Here is a 17,630-nt window from a genome sequence, read left to right as displayed (position 1 = left end):
TGGGGTGGGGGCCGAGTGTGGGGTGGGGGAGAGGGGGGGGGGAGGGGAGATGGGGGGTGGGGGAGAGGGGGGTGGAGGACGGGGGGGTGGTGGAGGAGAGGGGTGGGGGAGGGGTGGGGGAGGGGGGGTGCAGGAGAGAGGGGTGGGGGAGAGGGGGGTGGGGGAGAGGGAGAGGGTGGGGAGAGGGAGAGGTGGGGAGGTCAGGAGGGGCGGGGGTCAGGGGGGGCGGGGGTCAGGGGAGAGGGGGGTGGGAGAGAGTGGGGCGTGGGAGAGAGTGGGGCGTGGGAGAGAGTGGGGCGTGGGAGAGAGTGGGGCGTGGGAGAGAGTGGGGCGTGGGAGAGAGTGGGGCGTGGGAGAGGGGGGGTGTGGGAGAGGTGGGCGTGGGAGAGGTGGGAGTGAGGGGGGGTGGGAGTGAGGGGGGGTGGGAGTGAGGGGGGGTGGGAGTGAGGGGGGGTGGGAGTGAGGGGGGGTGGGAGTGAGGGGGGGTGGGAGTGAGGGGGGGTGGGAGTGAGGGGGGGTGGGAGTGAGGGGGGGTGGAGTGAGGGGGGTGTGGGTGGGAGGGAGGGGGGAGTGGGTGGGAGAGAGGGGGGTGTGGGAGGGAGGGGGGCGTGGGAGGGAGGGGGTGTGGGAGGGAGTGAGAGGGTGTGGGAGAGAGGGGGGCGTGGGAGAGAGGGGGGCGTGGGAGTGAGGGGCGTGGGAGTGAGGGGGGGGGGGGCGTGGGAGTGAGGGGGGCGTGGGAGTGAGGGGGCGTGGAGTGAGGGGGGCGTGGGAGTGAGGGGGGCGTGGGAGTGAGGGGGGCGTGGGAGTGAGGGGGGCGTGGGAGTGAGGGGGGCGTGGGAGTGAGGGGGGCGTGGGAGTGGGGGGGGCGTGGGAGTGGGGGGGGCGTGGGAGAGGGGGGGCGTGGGAGAGGGGGGCGTGGGAGAGGGGGGGCGTGGGAGAGGGGGGGGTGGGAGAGGGGGGCGTGGGAGAGGGGGGCATGGGAGAGAGGGGGCGTGGGAGAGAGGGGGGCGTGGGAGAGAGGGGGGCGTGGGAGAGAGGGGGGCGTGGGAGAGAGGGGGGCGTGGGAGAGAGGGGGGCGTGGGAGAGAGGGGGCGTGGGAGAGAGGGGGGCGTGGGAGAGAGGGGGGCGTGGGAGAGAGGGGGGCGTGGGAGAGAGGGGGGCGTGGGAGAGAGGGGGCGTGGGAGAGAGGGGGGCGTGGGAGAGAGGGGGGCGTGGGAGAGAGGGGGGCGTGGGAGAGAGGGGGACGTGGGAGAGAGGGGGGCGTGGAGAGAGGGGGGCGTGGGAGAGAGGGGGGCGTGGGAGAGAGGGGGGCGTGGGAGAGAGGGGGGCGTGGGAGAGAGGGGGGCGTGGGAGAGAGGGGGGCGTGGGAGAGAGGGGGCGTGGGAGAGAGGGGGCGTGGGAGAGAGGGGGCGTGGGAGAGAGGGGGGCGTGGGAGAGAGGGGGGCGTGGGAGAGAGGGGGCGTGGGAGAGAGGGGGGCGTGGGGAGAGGGGGGCGTGGGAGAGAGGGGGGCGTGGGAGGGGGGCGTGGGAGAGAGGGGGGCGTGGGAGAGAGGGGGGCGTGGGAGAGAGGGGGGCGTGGGAGAGAGGGGGGCGTGGGAGAGGGGGGCGTGGGAGAGGGGAGCGTGGGAGAGAGGGGGGCGTGGGAGAGAGGGGGGCGTGGGAGAGAGGGGGGCGTGGGAGAGAGGGGGGCGTGGGAGAGAGGGGGGCGTGGGAGAGAGGGGGGCGTGGGAGAGAGGGGGGCGTGGGAGAGAGGGGGGCGTGGGAGAGAGGGGGGCGTGGGAGAGAGGGGGGCGTGGGAGAGAGGGGGGCGTGGGAGAGAGGGGGGCGTGGGAGAGAGGGGGGCGTGGGAGAGAGGGGGGCGTGGGAGAGAGGGGGGCGTGGGAGAGAGGGGGGCGTGGGAGAGAGGGGGGCGTGGGAGAGAGGGGGGCGTGGGAGAGAGGGGGGCGTGGGAGAGAGGGGGGCGTGGGAGAGAGGGGGGCGTGGGAGAGAGGGGGGCGTGGGAGAGAGGGGGGCGTGGGAGAGAGGGGGGCGTGGGAGAGAGGGGGGCGTGGGAGAGAGGGGGGCGTGGGAGAGAGGGGGGCGTGGGTGAGGGGGGGGCGTGGGAGAGGGGGGGGCGTGGGAGAGGGGGGGGCGTGGGAGAGGGGGGGGCGTGGGAGAGGGGGGGGCGTGGGAGAGGGGGGGGCGTGGGAGAGGGGGGGGCGTGGGAGAGAGGGGGGCGTGGGAGAGAGGGGGGCGTGGGAGAGAGGGGGGCGTGGGAGAGAGGGGGGCGTGGGAGAGAGGGGGGCGTGGGAGAGAGGGGGGCGTGGGAGAGAGGGGGGCGTGGGAGAGAGGGGGGCGTGGGAGAGAGGGGGGCGTGGGAGAGAGGGGGGCGTGGGAGAGAGGGGGCGTGGGAGAGAGGGGGGCGTGGGAGAGAGGGGGGCGTGGGAGAGAGGGGGGCGTGGGAGAGAGGGGGGCGTGGGAGAGAGGGGGGCGTGGGAGAGAGGGGGGCGTGGGAGAGAGGGGGGCGTGGGAGAGAGGGGGGCGTGGGAGAGAGGGGGGCGTGGGAGAGAGGGGGGCGTGGGAGAGAGGGGGGCGTGGGAGAGAGGGGGGCGTGGGAGAGAGGGGGGCGTGGGAGAGAGGGGGGCGTGGGAGAGAGGGGGGCGTGGGAGAGAGGGGGGCGTGGGAGAGAGGGGGGCGTGGGAGAGAGGGGGGCGTGGGAGAGAGGGGTGCGTGGGAGAGAGGGGGGCGTGGGAGAGAGGGGGCGTGGGAGAGAGGGGGGCGTGGGAGAGAGGGGGGCGTGGGAGAGAGGGGGGCGTGGGAGAGAGGGGGGCGTGGGAGAGAGGGGGGCGTGGGAGAGAGGGGGGCGTGGGAGAGAGGGGAGCGTGGGAGAGAGGGGGTGTGGGTGGGAGTGAGAGGGTGTGGGAGTGAGGGGGGTGTGGGAGTGAGGGGGGCGTGGGAGAGAGGGGGGCTGGGAGAGAGGGGGTGTGGGAGAGAGGGGGTGTGGGAGAGAGGGGGGGGTGGGAGAGAGGGGGGGTGGGAGTGAGGGGGTGTGGGTGGGAGTGAGGGGGTGTGGGTGGGAGTGAGGGGGTGTGGGTGGGAGGGAATGGGTGTGGGAGTGAGTGAGGGGGGTGTGGGAGTGAGTGAGGAGGGTGTGGGCGTGAGGGGGGTGGGAGTGAGGGGGTGTGGGCGTGAGGGGGTGTGGGTGGGAGTGAGGGGGTGTGGGTGGGAGTGAGGGGGTGTGGGTGGGAGTGAGGGGGTGTGGGTGGGAGTGAGGAGGTGTGGGTGGGAGTGAGGGGGTGTGGGTGGGAGTGAGGGGGTGTGGGTGGGAGTGAGGGGGTGTGGGTGGGAGTGAGGGGGTGTGGGTGGGAGTGAGGGGGTGTGGGTGGGAGTGAGGGGGTGTGGGTGGGAGTGAGGGGGTGTGGGTGGGAGTGAGGGGGTGTGGGTGGGAGTGAGGGGGTGTTGGTGGGAGTGAGGGGGGTGTGGGAGTGAGGGGGGTGTGGGAGTGAGTGAGGGGGGTGTGGGAGTGAGGGGGTGGGTTGGAGTGAGGGGGGGTGGGTGGGAGTGAGGGGGGGGTGGGTGGGAGTGAGGGGGGGTGAGTGGGAGTGAGGGGGGGGGTGGGTGGGAGTGAGGGGGGGGTGGGTGGGAGTGAGGGGGGGGTGGGTGGGAGTGAGGGGGGGGTGGGTGGGAGTGAGGGGGGGGTGGGTTGGAGTGAGGGGGTGTGGGTGGGAGGGAGGGGGTGTGGGAGTGAGTGAGGGGGGTGTGGGAGTGAGGGGGTGTGGGTGCGAGGGAGGGGGTGTGGGTGCGAGGGAGGGGGTGTGGGTGCGAGGGAGGGGGTGTGGGTGCGAGGGAGGGGGTGTGGGTGGGAGTGAGGGGGTGTGGGTGGGAGTGAGGGGGTTGGGTTGGAGTGAGGGGGGGTGGGTGGGAGTGAGGGGGGGGTGGGTGGGAGTGAGGGGGGGTGAGTGGGAGTGAGGGGGGGGTGGGTGGGAGTGAGGGGGGGGGTGGGTGGGAGTGAGGGGGGGGTGGGTGGGAGTGAGGGGGGGGTGGGTGGGAGTGAGGGGGGGGTGGGTTGGAGTGAGGGGGTGTGGGTGGGAGGGAGGGGGTGGGGGAGTGAGTGAGGGGGGTGTGGGAGTGAGGGGGTGTGGGTGCGAGGGAGGGGGTGTGGGTGCGAGGGAGGGGGTGTGGGTGCGAGGGAGGGGGTGTGGGTGCGAGGGAGGGGGTGTGGGTGGGAGTGAGGGGGTGTGGGTGGGAGGAAGGGGGGTTGGGAGAGAGACGGAGAGGGTTATTTGGACAGACAGTATGGTTAAGAGTGCAGAAGCATGTTCACCATTATGGAATATTCGTTATATTAAAACCTAACTGTTCACTATCAGCAGCTCAGTTCGAACAGTTAACCATCCGGCACATTGCTTGTGGCAATGGGAAAGCAGGCTGGCCTCTCAGTGCCTGGCAAAAGTTCTCTTCCATCCCCCTCGCCCTCCTTCCCAGCTCAGGCTACTCTGCTATTCCCCCTCGAGGAAGTACAGCACTGGTGAGGGTGGGCACTCACATGGAGTTGCAGGGTAAAGCTCTCGCCCACCGCCCCACGACACATCGCCGGTATACTGACCCCACCACAAAAGCACCCGGTTCCAGGTTTGAACTCTCGAGACCACCCACTCAACATCCCAGCCTTATTGCACATGATTTCCTTCAACAACTGTGACCCTCACTCCAATAGTTAGGCAGGTTGGAGCTGCTGTCTGTGGTCCTGTGAGCTGGATATTAAATCCACACACAGCGGTGAAGCAGTTAGTTTGGGACAAAAATCATTGCCTCTTTTCTTAGTTAGAACAAAGGTAGGACATGCACAGATATGAAAGGAGTCAGTAAAGAGAGAAACGTACTTGCATGTTTGTCTGCCAGTCCGATGAGGGTGCTTGGTATATCTCGTCTTCTGTAGAAGCAAACCACTTTCGCTTCAACATTGCCATTCGCAGTCTGTAATTGGTGCAAACACATGAGACATCTATTAATCAAAGCGTACTTACGGCATACAAAACTGGTAGACAGCACGGAGACACCAACCTCCACAATACAGAGCAGATTTATTTATTAGCGTCACAAGTAGGCTTACATTAACACTGCAATGAAGTTACTGTGAAAATCTCCTAGTCGCCACACTCCGGCACCTGTTCGGGTAACACTGAGGGAGAATTTAGCATGGCCAATCCACCTAACCAGCACATCTTTGGACTGTGGGAGGCAACCAGAGCACCCGGAGGAAACCCACACAGACACGGGAAGAATGTGCAGACTCCACACAGACAGTGACCCAAGCCGGGAATCGAACCCGGGTCCCTGGCGCTGTGAGGCAGCAGTGCTAACCACCGTGCCACCCATGGTCACATAAAGTCTGAATAGGTCAATAATTCACACACACAATTCAAAACTCAAGTACCTGTCATTAATCCCCACTGACTTCTCTAACCTTCTCATCCGTCTGGTCCATCTTTACACGTTAGTGCTGGCATTGTTGTCACTGGACCTCTGAGCATGTTGACACCAACGTGCAAGAGATGGAACCATTCTTAGCCCGAATGCCAGCAACCCATCGCTCCAAATCTTTGCCACCAATGGCAGACTTGCACCCATCAGTGTTACATTCTGCGATACAGCTCCGGTCACGGTCCAGTCTGGGTGGACAGAACAAGGCTTGGTGCTGCTTACGGTTCAAGCACAGTCAGCACTGTCCAGTCGCTGAAATCTCGCTGGCACCAGGGAGGAAGGGGTGGAACTACTGAATTATTCTTCAACAATTGAAGGATTGCGGGGCTTAAAAGTGGAGATATTCGAGGCGAGCACGAAGATTTGGGAAGAGCGGGCTCAAATTCTCAGCATCAGAAATCCAACAAAACATGACTCAAGAGTCTGAGGAAATCTCTTCACCCAGAGGGTGGTGAATGTGTGGAATTCACTACCACAGAAAGTAGTTGTGGGCGGCACGGTGGCACAGTGGTTAGCACTGCTGCTTCACAGCTCCAGGGACCTGGGTTCGATTCCCGGCTCAGGTCACTGTCTGAGTGGAGTTTGCACATTCTCCCCGTGTCTGCGTGGGTTTCCTCCGGGTGCTCCGGTTTCCTCCCACAGTCCAAGATGTGCGGGTTAGGTCGATTGGCCATGCTAAAATTGCCCCTTAGTGTCCGGAGATGCGTAGGTTAGAGGGATTAGTGGGTAGGATCTGGGTGGGGATGTGGTCGGTGCAGACGCGATGGGCCGAATGGCCTCTTTCTGCACTGTAGGGTTTCTATGATTTCTTCTAGTTGAGGCCAAAACGTTGTGAGATTTCAAGAAGAAATTAGATATCGCTCTTGGGGCTAAAGAAATCAAGGAATATGGAGGGCTGGGGGTGGGTGGAATAAGGATATTGAATTTGATGATCAGCCACGATCAAAAGGAATGGGGGAACAGGCTTGAAGGGCCGAAAGGCCTCCTCCTGCTTCTAGGTTCTATGTTTAATGGGCATCCACCTTCATCAGCACCAGGGATAGAGGCACGGCAAATCCCACTGGAATGATACAATATCCAAATGCATCGGAAAATGTGAAGCAGCTCCATTGCAGTGTTGTAGGACTTGTGGATACAACCCTGCCACTGGTGGCAGCAATTTGAAGCAATAAGTTGCTAACATTCGGGCAAATTTCATTTGAAAGAACAAAGGAAATTACAGCACAGGAACAGGCCCTCCGGCGCTCCAAGCCTGCACCAACCATGCTGCCCGGTTGAACTAAAACCCCCTACCCTTCATGAAAGAACAAAGAAAAACCTGCAATCTTCTGCTCTCATCGACATGTTCACCAAAGTCAGACCTCTCAACGTGCAACTTCTTGCACATTGGTGGCAACATGTTCAATGATCCAACTGTGGTGTCCTATTTGTTCCCCAGCTGAGTTCCCTGGTCCAAACTCACTCCAACACAAGGGCTGCCAATGTCTATTTTCAGAACATCACCCACCACCACCTCCACGGGTACCTGGAATGCAGGGTGTGGCAGCTGCGATGAGACCATGCTGAAAAAACACGTCAAAGAACCAAGAAAGAACTGTACAGCAGAGGAACAAGCCCTTCGGCCCACCAATCCTGCGCCGGTTCCTAGTCCACTGCTTATTGCCCATACACAGTTTCTATCCCTCTGTTCGCCTCCTCTTCATGGGTCTATCAGGATATGCCTTGAATGTAGAAGATGTCTCCATCTCGAATCTCTCCAGCTCAGAGTCATCGGGCTTGGAGAGCGAGAAGAGGAGACTTTGGCATAAAAAGGATTGGGAGCTATTTCTGGACAGTTTCATCCAGAATATAGTCACACCTGAGGGAAAAACGCAGGTTCAGGAAAGGGAGGGTGCAGATTATAGGGAGTCGGGGAGTGGGAATCAAGGGGGAACGAAGTGAAGTTTATTTATTAATGTCACAAGTAGGCTTACATTAACGCAGCAATGAAGTTACTGTGAAAATTCCCTAGTCGCCACACTCCGGCGCCTGTTCGGGTACACTGAGGGAGAATTTAGCACGACCAGTGCACCTAACCAGCACGTCTTTCGGACTGTGGGAGGAAACCCACACAGACATGGGGAGAACGTGCAGACTGCGCACAGACAGTGACCCAACCTGGTCACTTGTGGGGAAGCAGTGCTTGCCATCGTGCCACCTCATGCCAAGGAGGTCTCACAGACACTGGCCATGTCCAACAGCTATGATGTACAGTAACTGTGAGGACAAGGAGAAAGACTACAAGGAGGATAGTCACAATGCAGATCAAGACACCATAGCCCAGCAGACTGCAGAGTTGGGAATAGAACTGCGGTAGTAAAAGGGGACTCAATAATGAGGGAGTTGGATAGCATCCTCCGCAGCCAAGAATGAGGACCCCGAAGGGTGCACTGCCTTCCCAGTGGCAGGGTAAGGGAACTCTCTCAGCAATTGGAAAGGAGGTTGGAAAGGGAGGAGGGTAAATCCGTGGAGGTCACTATGTTGAAACAAGTGACATACCTGGAAAAGGATGGAGACCTTGCTGAGGGAGCAACATGAGTTTAAGTTCTAACTTTTAAAAGCAGAACCTCAAAATCGCTGGATCTTTGCCTGAATTACGTGCAAATTGGCATAAAAGCAGAAAAAAATCAGTCAAATGAAGATGCGGTTAAAGGGCTGGCATTGGGAAAGCGGGGGTTTCTTTGCATGGGACCAGCTCGGGGATAGTTGTGGCAATAGGACAGTGTCCACCTGAACCAGGATGGGACCCAGAGTCCTCGCAGAAAGGGTAAATAGGGAGGTAGAAATAGGCTTTAAATTAGTAGAGAGGAATCGACAAGAAACACCAGGAGCCTATAAGGACTGGAGAACACAGAAAAGAATGAATTAAGATGGTCATTGAAGACAAGGGAATAAATAGATTTGTAGAACAGGAATCTAAAAGAATGGTTGAAACATAAAGCGAGAGGAAATCCTATTAAAAATGAGTTATAATGTCTGTACACGGTGTCTTTAATAAAACAGGAGAGCTGAGGCAATCAGGCGAGGGGAGGAACCAGACATAATAGGGATCGCTGAGACACAGCGACAGAAAAATCAGCACCAAAAATTAAACGTTGCAGGGTGGAAGGTATTTAGGAAAGACAGGAGAGAAAAAAAACGCAGAGGAGGAATAGCTGCATTATCAGGGATAATACAATGACAGTGGGGGGAGAAACTATGCAGCTATGGACAAGACAAAAACACAATCTACATGGATAGAGACAAAAGAATCAATCACATTAGTTGGCGCAGTCCAAAGATCATCTAATAGTGGAAGGGAGGTGGAATACGCAGATAAATTGGAAAATCCAGTGCAACGCAGAATAATCATCATGGGAGATTTTACCCTGATATTATTTTCACAGCAACTTCATTGCAGCGTTAATGTAAGCCTACTTGTAACACTAAAATAAATAAACTTTAAACTCACTGATCAGAAGCGGTGGGTAAAGGCGATAAGGGAATTGAGTCTTTACAATGTGAACAAGACTCCTTTCTAACCTAGAATGTTAAAAAGCCCAACAAGGGAAATAAAAAGAGAAACATAGAAAATAGGTGCAGGATTCGGCCACTCGAGCCTGCACCACCATTCAATATGTAGTCTCACAACACCAGGTTAAAGTCCAACAGGGTTTCTTTGGTATCACCAGCTTTCGGAGCGCTGCTCCTTCCTTCATCAGGTGAGTGGAGAGTTGGTTTCGCAAACGCGGCATATATAGACAAAGATTCAGTTGCAAGATAATGGTTGGAATGCCAGTCTTTACAGGTTATCAAGTCTTTACAGGTACAGACAGTGCGAGTGGAGAGAGGGATAATCACAGGTTAAAGAGGTGTAAATTGTCTCAAGCCGGGACAGTTAACAGGATTTTGCAAGCCCAGGCCAAATGGTGGGGGGGGGTTACACGTAGTGTGACATGAACCCAAGATCCCGCTTGAGGCTGTCCTCATGTGTGCGGAACTTGGCTATCAGTTTCTGCTCAGCGACTCTGCGTTGTTGTGTGGTCTTGAAGGCTGCTTTGGAGAACGCTTACCCGAAGATCGGGGACTGAATGCCCGTGACCGCTGAAGTGTTCCCCGACAGGAAGGGAACACTCTTGCCTGGTGATTGTCGAGCGGTGTTCATTCATCCGCTGTCGTAGCGTCTGCATGGTCTCCCCAATGTACCATGCCTCGGGACATCCTTTCCTGCAGCGTATCAGGTAGACAACGTTGGCTGAATCGCACGAGTGTGTACCGTGTACCTGGTGGATGGTGTTCTCACACGTAATGGTGTTTGGTATCCATGTCGATGATCTGGCACGTCTTGCAGAGGTTGCTGTGGCAGGATTGTGTGGTGTCTCCACATCATGGCTACCATTCAATATGATCATAGAAATCATCATAGAAACCCTACAGTGCAGAAGGAGGCCATTCGGCCCATCGAGTCTGCACCGACCACAATCCCACCCAGGCCCTACCCCCACATATTTACCCGCTAATCCCTCTAACCAACGCATCTCAGGGGCAATTTTAACCTGGCCAATCAACCTAACCCGCACATCTTTGGGCTGTGGGAGGAAACCGGAGCACCCGGGGGAAATCCACGCAAACACGAGGAGAATGTGCAAACTCCACACAGACAGTGACCCGAGCCGGGAATCGAACCCAGGTCCCTGGAGCTGTGAAGCAGCAGTGCTAACCACTGTGCTACCGTGCCGCCCAGATCATGGCTGATCTTGCACTTTCGGTATCCCACTCCCCGCTTTCTCTCCATACCCCTTGATCCCTTTAGCCGCAAGGGCCACGTCCAGCTCCCTCTTGAACATATCTAACCAACTGGCTCCAACAACGTTCTGTGGTAGAGAATTCCACAGGTTCACAACTCTCTGAGTGAAGTTCTTCTTCATCTCAGTCCTGAATGGCTTACCCCTTATTCTTAGACTGTGACCCCTAGTTCTGGACTTCCCAAACATCGGGAACGTTCTTCCTGCATCTATTCTAGCCTGTCCAGTCCCATCAGGATTTTATATACTTCTATGAGATCCCCTCTCATTCTTCTAAATTCAATAAAGGATCTAGTAATGGGGAATGAACCGGAGTAGGCAAGTAAAGGTAGGGGAACATCTGGGCAATAGTGATCATAACAAAATATGGTTTAAGATGATGACAGAGAAGGATACATGTATGACAAAAACAAGGTCAATTTAAGTTTATTTAAGTTCGTTTGTTAGTGTCACAAGTAGGCTTACATTAACACTGCAATGAAGTTTTTGTGAAAATCCTCTAGTCGCCACACTCCGGCACCTGTTCAGGTACACGGAGGGAGAATTTAGCATGGCCAATGCACCTAACCAGTACATCTTTCAGACTGTGGGTGGAAACCGGAGCACCCAGAGGAATCCCACACAGACACGGAGAGAATGTGCAAACTCCACGCAGACAGTGACCCAAGACGGGGATTGAACACGGGTCCCTGGCGCTGTGAGGCAGCAGTGCTAGTCACTATGGGGCAGCAGTGCTAGTCACTGTGCCACCGTGCCAATTGATTGGGGAAAAGTTGATTCTGAGAGGCTGCAAACAGACTTTGGGCAAAATAAAATGTGGAACCAAATCGTCAAAAAGCAACGTAGAAAATTATGGGAAAGATTTAAAATGGTGTTCAATAGCATGCAGGAAAATATATTCTGCTAAATTGAAAGAAAGTGAACATGAGTGAGACAAGATGGGTGACTGAAGATATGATCTGTGAATTAGGAAAGAGGCATAGATCAACTACATCCAACAGTAAAGGATAAGGGAGAGCATGGACAAAGCAGGAGATAAATCAGAGAAGAACTGTGGAAGTAAATTATCACAAAGAAAAAGTAAACTATTTGATAGGTACATCAATTTTAAAAAAGGAAAGCTGAGATAGGGATAGGACTATTAAGGGTGAGATGGGTTAATACCACAGGCAATGATAGAAAGATGGCAGGAATACTAATTATCCCACTTCAGTGTTTAATCAGGGGGATAGACAGGACACTGAATGATGAGATGAACAACAAGTTCATTTCATAGTAAATAGTGGAATAAGCTGAATGAATTAAGAAAACTCAGAATAAAGTCCACCGTCCGCATAAATTGTATCCACGTATTTTTAAACAATCTAAAGAGATAACAGAGGCAATACTGCTACTCATTCACCACTACTCATTCACCCTTGTCTTGGGTCACTGTCTGTGTGGAGTTTGCATGTTCTCCCCGTGTCTGCATGGGTTTCCTCCGGGCGCTCCGGTTTCTTCCCACACTCCAAAGATGTGTAGGTTAGGTGGATTGGCCGCGGTAAATAGCCCCTTAGTGTCCAAAGATGTGTAGGTTAGGTGGATTGGGGTCAGCACGGTGGTACAGTGCCAGGGACCAGGTTCAATTCCCAGCTTAACAGTGCAATGAAGTTACTGTGAAAATCCCCTGGTTGCCACACTCTGGCGCCTGTTCGGATACACTGAGGGAGAATTTAGCACGGCCAATGCACCCTAACCAGCACGTCTTTCAGACTGTGGGAGGAAACTGGAGCATCCGGAAGAAACCCACGCAGACACGGGGAGAACATGCAGACTCCACACAGACATTGACACAAGCTGGGAATTAAACCTGGGACCCTGACGCTGTGAGGCAGCAGTGCTAAGCACTGTGCCACCGTGCCACCCCTAGGTACGTTTAAGGGGTAATTAGACAAGCAGGTGAGGGAGAAGGGAATAGAGGGTTATGATGGTGGATTTAGATGAAGAAAGACAGGAACACAAAGACTGGCGTGGGCTGGTTGGATCTGTTTCTGTGCTGTGTATCCTACATAATCCAGTGTAACCCACCCCTGGAAAGTCGCAACTGTCATCTCCAGACTCAACTATTCCGATGTTCTCCTGTAAACTTCAGCTCATCCAAAGCTCTACTCCCTGAATCCCATCCCAAACCAACTGTCTACACCCATCATCCACATCCTCGTTGACAAATAGCGGTCCGCACGGACTTCGAGACGCCAACTCCAAATTCTCTCGCTCACATTAACTCATTTCTCTGCTCTCACTATTCCCTCCCCCCACTGACAGCTGGAAGGTATTTTCACCTTCACCCACGGACACCACCAACCTCTGGCCCATTCTGATCTCAAAGGGCTGGATTCACTTCTATTTTGTCAGCTTGTGTGTCCACCTTAATCAATCATACATCCTCTGTAACTCTCGCAATATCTTTAACACCACCTCCTTCTGGGGTCTTGTTAAAACTCGGCACCCAACGAACCACCTTCTGACACGCTGTTAGGCCACTGGACTTCCTCACACTTGTGTGGGCTACTTTATACACGGGAACATGAGGAAAGATCAAAGTGCATCTCTTTCACCTTGTCCCAGTCCTGGTAGACCCCATTACAATGATGATGGTGTTGTTAACTAACCTACAACAGACGTGATAAGAAAACCCCCTTGTGAAGTGCTTTGAGAATCATAGAATCCTACAGAGCAGATGGAAGCCATTCGGCCCATCGAGTCTGCACCAACCACAATCCCACCCAGACCTATCCCCATAACCCCATGCATTTACTCTAGCTAGTCCCCCTGACACTAAGGGGCAATTTAGCATGGCCAATCCACCTAACCTGCACAAAAGAACCAAAGGTACCTCTCTTAAAACAACATTAATTCATGGGAATTAGGCGTCGCTGGCTAGGCCAGCATTTACTGCCCATCCCTAATTGCCCGTTGAGAAGATGGCGGGAGCTACCTTCTTGAACCACTGCAGTCCATGTGGTGTAGGTACTCCCACAGTGCTGTTAAAGAACCTGGGACAAACTACTCATACACATGTTATTTTCCAAAAATAACTGACCTTATTTGCAACTGAGTAAGTACTAATGGTGTCCAGCATCCTCCCAAAAGGGTCTGTTTCATTGATTGACTAGTTATGCGCTCTCTGAAATAGTGTTGCCGCGGACAAGTTTAGAATTTACCCTCCTTTAAGCGCAGGTCATGTCTTCGGGATCTACTGTTGTGGACAAGGTGAACCAGTTCATCCACAGTACCTCGTCTCTTTCAAATCCTAAAGGCAGCAATCGGTTTCAGCTGTCAACCCTTCCCTTTCCCAGTGAGGACATGACCAATTTACACAGCCGTTCCACAAAGAGCCAACACAGACACATAGAAACTAGAAGCCGGAGGAGGCCATTCAGCCCTTCGAGCCTGCTCCGCCATTTATGATGATCATGGCTGATTATCGAATTCAATATTCTGATCCCCCCCTTCTCCTCACATCCCTTTAGCCCAAGAGCTATATCTAATTTATTCTTGAAATCACAACATTTTGTCCTCAGCTACATTCTGTGGTAGTGAATTCCACACATTCACCACCCTCTGGGTGAAGAAATTTCTCCTCACCTCAGTTCGAAAAGGTTTACCCCCTTATCCTCAAACTATGACCCCCTAGTTCTGGACTCCCCCAGCATCGAGAACATTCTTCCTGAATCTACCCTGTCTAACCCTGTGTGAATTTTAAACTTTTTTATGACACAACAGGCCAATTGGCCTCTTTCTGGGCTGCAAGTTCCTCTGACAGGAATACTGCGGTCGAGTTAATGGATCATCTTGCATATCCGTGGTAATGAGAGAGAGAGAGAAAGTGCATCTTCCGAGCCCGAGGTCCGTCTGCAGGATCACCTCCATAACCTGCAAAAGCAGATTCTGTATTCCAGCCAAATACCAAGAGAGCCAATACTATGCAAGTGGACAATGATTTAACTGTTTTCTGTAAGGCACGATGCCAGCTCCCTGACATCCACAGCAAGGTCTGCTCCTGAACCCGACATTAGCCAAAAGTCAGAACTGAGACCAGCTACACAGGAAGAAGGGATGTGTTACGAACGTCAGGGAAACTATAATGGGAGACCGCAATTATAGCTAATGTCTAACTCCACAGTGACTCCAGGGAATGCTGCCCCACGCCGATGGGATCACGGTCTGTAGCTACAGTCTCACACAATGAGCTCCTGATTTCAATCTTGCCACTGTGGAAAGCGGCCAAGCGGAGGGCAGGCACTTCCTCCAATTATCAGGCTGTTTCAGCCATTTTTAGCATTTTAACTGAATCCACATGCAAACCACTGCCATCCAGCCGAAAGGTGCTTTGATGCAGCTTTCCACACGAATGCTGTGGCCCGGGTGTACCACGAGGGCACCACTTCCCCGATTCAACAGCAACACCAGCAGGAATAAAGGCCCCAGGAGTGCACTGCCCTCAGGAGAGCCATAAAGAGTCAGATCTTGCATCCTGGAGCTACACAGTTCAGCTCCTTTATACAGTCACCACACTAATAATGACAATGCAGCCAATATAACAGCCTCATTTACACAGCAGCCAAGTGCACCCAAACCAACTGCACCCACTGTTAGAAATGCAAATGATGTACAAATACCAAAGGGAGAGTCCTGGACAATACAGAATGGGCCGCACACGAGCAGCTATTTGGACAATGTTTCCTCATAGACTACAAAGGATCCTTCAAATACAGGGGATTTTGTCTTTGGAAGATGGCAGAAGAGCGGTGGGGGGGGGTGCGGTGAGGGCGTGTGAGAGCGGGAGTGGGAGGGAGAGCGGGGGGGGGCGTGAGAGAGCGGGGGGGGGCGTGAGAGAGCGGGGGGGGCGTGAGAGAGCGGGGGGGGCGTGAGAGAGCGGGGGGGGCGTGAGAGAGCGGGGGGGGCGTGAGAGAGCGGGGGGGCGTGAGAGAGCGGGGGGGCGTGAGAGAGCGGGGGGGGCGTGAGAGAGCGGGGGGGCGTGAGAGAGCGGGGGGGCGTGAGAGAGCGGGGGGGGGCGTGAGAGAGCGGGGGGGGCGTGAGAGAGCGGGGGGGGCGTGAGAGAGCGGGGGGGGCGTGAGAGAGCGGGGGGGGCGTGAGAGAGCGGGGGGGGCGTGAGAGAGCGGGGGGGGCGTGAGAGAGCGGGGGGGGGCGTGAGAGAGCGGGGGGGGCGTGAGAGAGCGGGGGGGGCGTGAGAGAGCGGGGGGGGCGTGAGAGAGCGGGGGGGGCGTGAGAGAGCGGGGGGGGCGTGAGAGAGCGGGGGGGGCGTGAGAGAGCGGGGGGGGCGTGAGAGAGCGGGGGGGGCGTGAGAGAGCGGGGGGGGCGTGAGAGAGCGGGGGGGGCGTGAGAGAGCGGGGGGGGCGTGAGAGAGCGGGGGGGGCGTGAGAGAGCGGGGGGGGCGTGAGAGAGCGGGGGGGGCGTGAGAGAGCGGGGGGGGCGTGAGAGAGCGGGGGGGGCGTGAGAGAGCGGGGGGGGCGTGAGAGAGCGGGGGGGGCGTGAGAGAGCGGGGGGGGCGTGAGAGAGCGGGGGGGGCGTGAGAGAGCGGGGGGGGCGTGAGAGAGCGGGGGGGGCGTGAGAGAGCGGGGGGGGCGTGAGAGAGCGGGGGGGCGTGAGAGAGCGGGGGGGGCGTGAGAGAGCGGGGGGGGCGTGAGAGAGCGGGGGGGGCGTGAGAGAGCGGGGGGGGCGTGAGAGAGCGGGGGGGGCGTGAGAGAGCGGGGGGGGCGTGAGAGAGCGGGGGGGGCGTGAGAGAGCGGGGGGGGCGTGAGAGAGCGGGGGGGGCGTGAGAGAGCGGGGGGGCGTGAGAGAGCGGGGGGGGCGTGAGAGAGCGGGGGGGGCGTGAGAGAGCGGGGGGGGCGTGAGAGAGCGGGGGGGGCGTGAGAGAGCGGGGGGGGCGTGAGAGAGCGGGGGGGGCGTGAGAGAGCGGGGGGGGCGTGAGAGAGCGGGGGGGGCGTGAGAGAGCGGGGGGGGCGTGAGAGAGCGGGGGGGGCGTGAGAGAGCGGGGGGGGCGTGAGAGAGCGGGGGGGGCGTGAGAGAGCGGGGGGGCGTGAGAGAGCGGGGGGGGCGTGAGAGAGCGGGGGGGGCGTGAGAGAGCGGGGTGCAGAGAGAGCGGGGTGCAGAGAGAGCGGGTGGCAGAGAGAGCGGGGTGCAGAGAGAGCGGGGTGCAGAGAGAGCGGGGTGCAGAGAGAGCGGGGTGCAGAGAGAGCGGGGTGCAGAGAGAGCGGGGTGCAGAGAGAGCGGGGTGCAGAGAGAGCGGGGTGCAGAGAGAGCGGGGTGCAGAGAGAGCGGGGTTGCAGAGAGAGCGGGGTGGCAGAGAGAGCGGGGTGCAGAGAGAGCGGGGGGGTCAGAGAGAGCGGGGGGGTCAGAGAGAGCGGGGGGGTCAGAGAGAGCGGGGGGGTCAGAGAGAGCGGGGGGTCAGAGAGAGCGGGGGGGTGAGAGAGAGCGGGGGGTCAGAGAGAGCGGGGGGGTGAGAGAGAGCGGGGGGGTGAGAGAGAGCGGGGGGGTGAGAGAGAGCGGGGGGGTGAGAGAGAGCGGGGGGGTGAGAGAGAGCGGGGGGGTGAGAGAGAGCGGGGGGGTGAGAGAGAGCGGGGGGGTGAGAGAGAGCGGGGGGGTGAGAGAGAGCGGGGGTGAGAGAGAGCGGGGGGTAGAGAGAGCGGGGGTGAGAGAGAGCGGGGGTGAGAGAGAGCGGGGGTGAGAGAGAGCGGGGGTGAGAGAGAGCGGGGGTGAGAGAGCGGGGGTGAGAGAGAGCGGGGGTGAGAGAGAGCGGGGGTGAGAGAGAGCGGGGGTGAGAGAGAGCGGGGGTGAGAGAGAGCGGGGGTGAGAGAGAGCGGGGGTGAGAGAGAGCGGGGGTGAGAGAGAGCGGGGGTGAGAGAGAGCGGGGGTGAGAGAGAGCGGGGGTGAGAGAGAGCGGGGGTGAGAGAGAGCGGGGGTGAGAGAGAGCGGGGGTGAGAGAGAGCGGGGGTGAGAGAGAGCGGGGGTGAGAGAGAGCGGGGGTGAGAGAGAGCGGGGGTGAGAGAGAGCGGGGGTGAGAGAGAGCGGGGGTGAGAGAGAGCGGGGGTGAGAGAGAGCGGGGGTGAGAGAGAGCGGGGGTGAGAGAGAGCGGGGGTGAGAGAGAGCGGGGGTGAGAGAGAGCGGGGGTGAGAGGGAGCGGGGGTGAGAGGGAGCGGGGGTGAGAGGGAGCGGGGGTGAGAGGGAGCGGGGGTGAGAGGGAGCGGGGGTGAGAGGGAGCGGGGGTGAGAGGGAGCGGGGGTGAGAGGGAGCGGGGGTGAGAGGGAGCGGGGGTGAGAGGGAGCGGGGGTGAGAGGGAGC

At 58.1% G+C, this 17,630-nt stretch overlaps 1 protein-coding gene across 4 annotated transcripts in view; it reads right to left on the bottom strand.

Annotated features, from left to right (window-relative positions):
• Window positions 1-17,630, bottom strand: part of LOC144511358 (metastasis-associated protein MTA1-like) — a 79,927-nt gene that overhangs the window by 59,858 nt on the left and 2,439 nt on the right. For all 4 annotated transcript variants that reach the window (XM_078241645.1, XM_078241644.1, XM_078241646.1 and 1 more), the window contains exon 2: window positions 4,863-5,017. In XM_078241645.1, coding sequence (XP_078097771.1) covers window positions 4,863-5,017 — 155 coding nt within the window. The remainder of the gene's footprint in view (window positions 1-4,862; window positions 5,018-17,630) is intronic.

Source organism: Mustelus asterias, chromosome 24 (genome assembly GCF_964213995.1).
Source record: "Mustelus asterias chromosome 24, sMusAst1.hap1.1, whole genome shotgun sequence".
NCBI classification, from domain to species: Eukaryota; Metazoa; Chordata; class Chondrichthyes; order Carcharhiniformes; family Triakidae; genus Mustelus; species Mustelus asterias.
The sequence above is the reverse complement of the archived record's forward strand: the minus strand, read 5'-3'. Positions and strand labels throughout refer to the sequence as shown.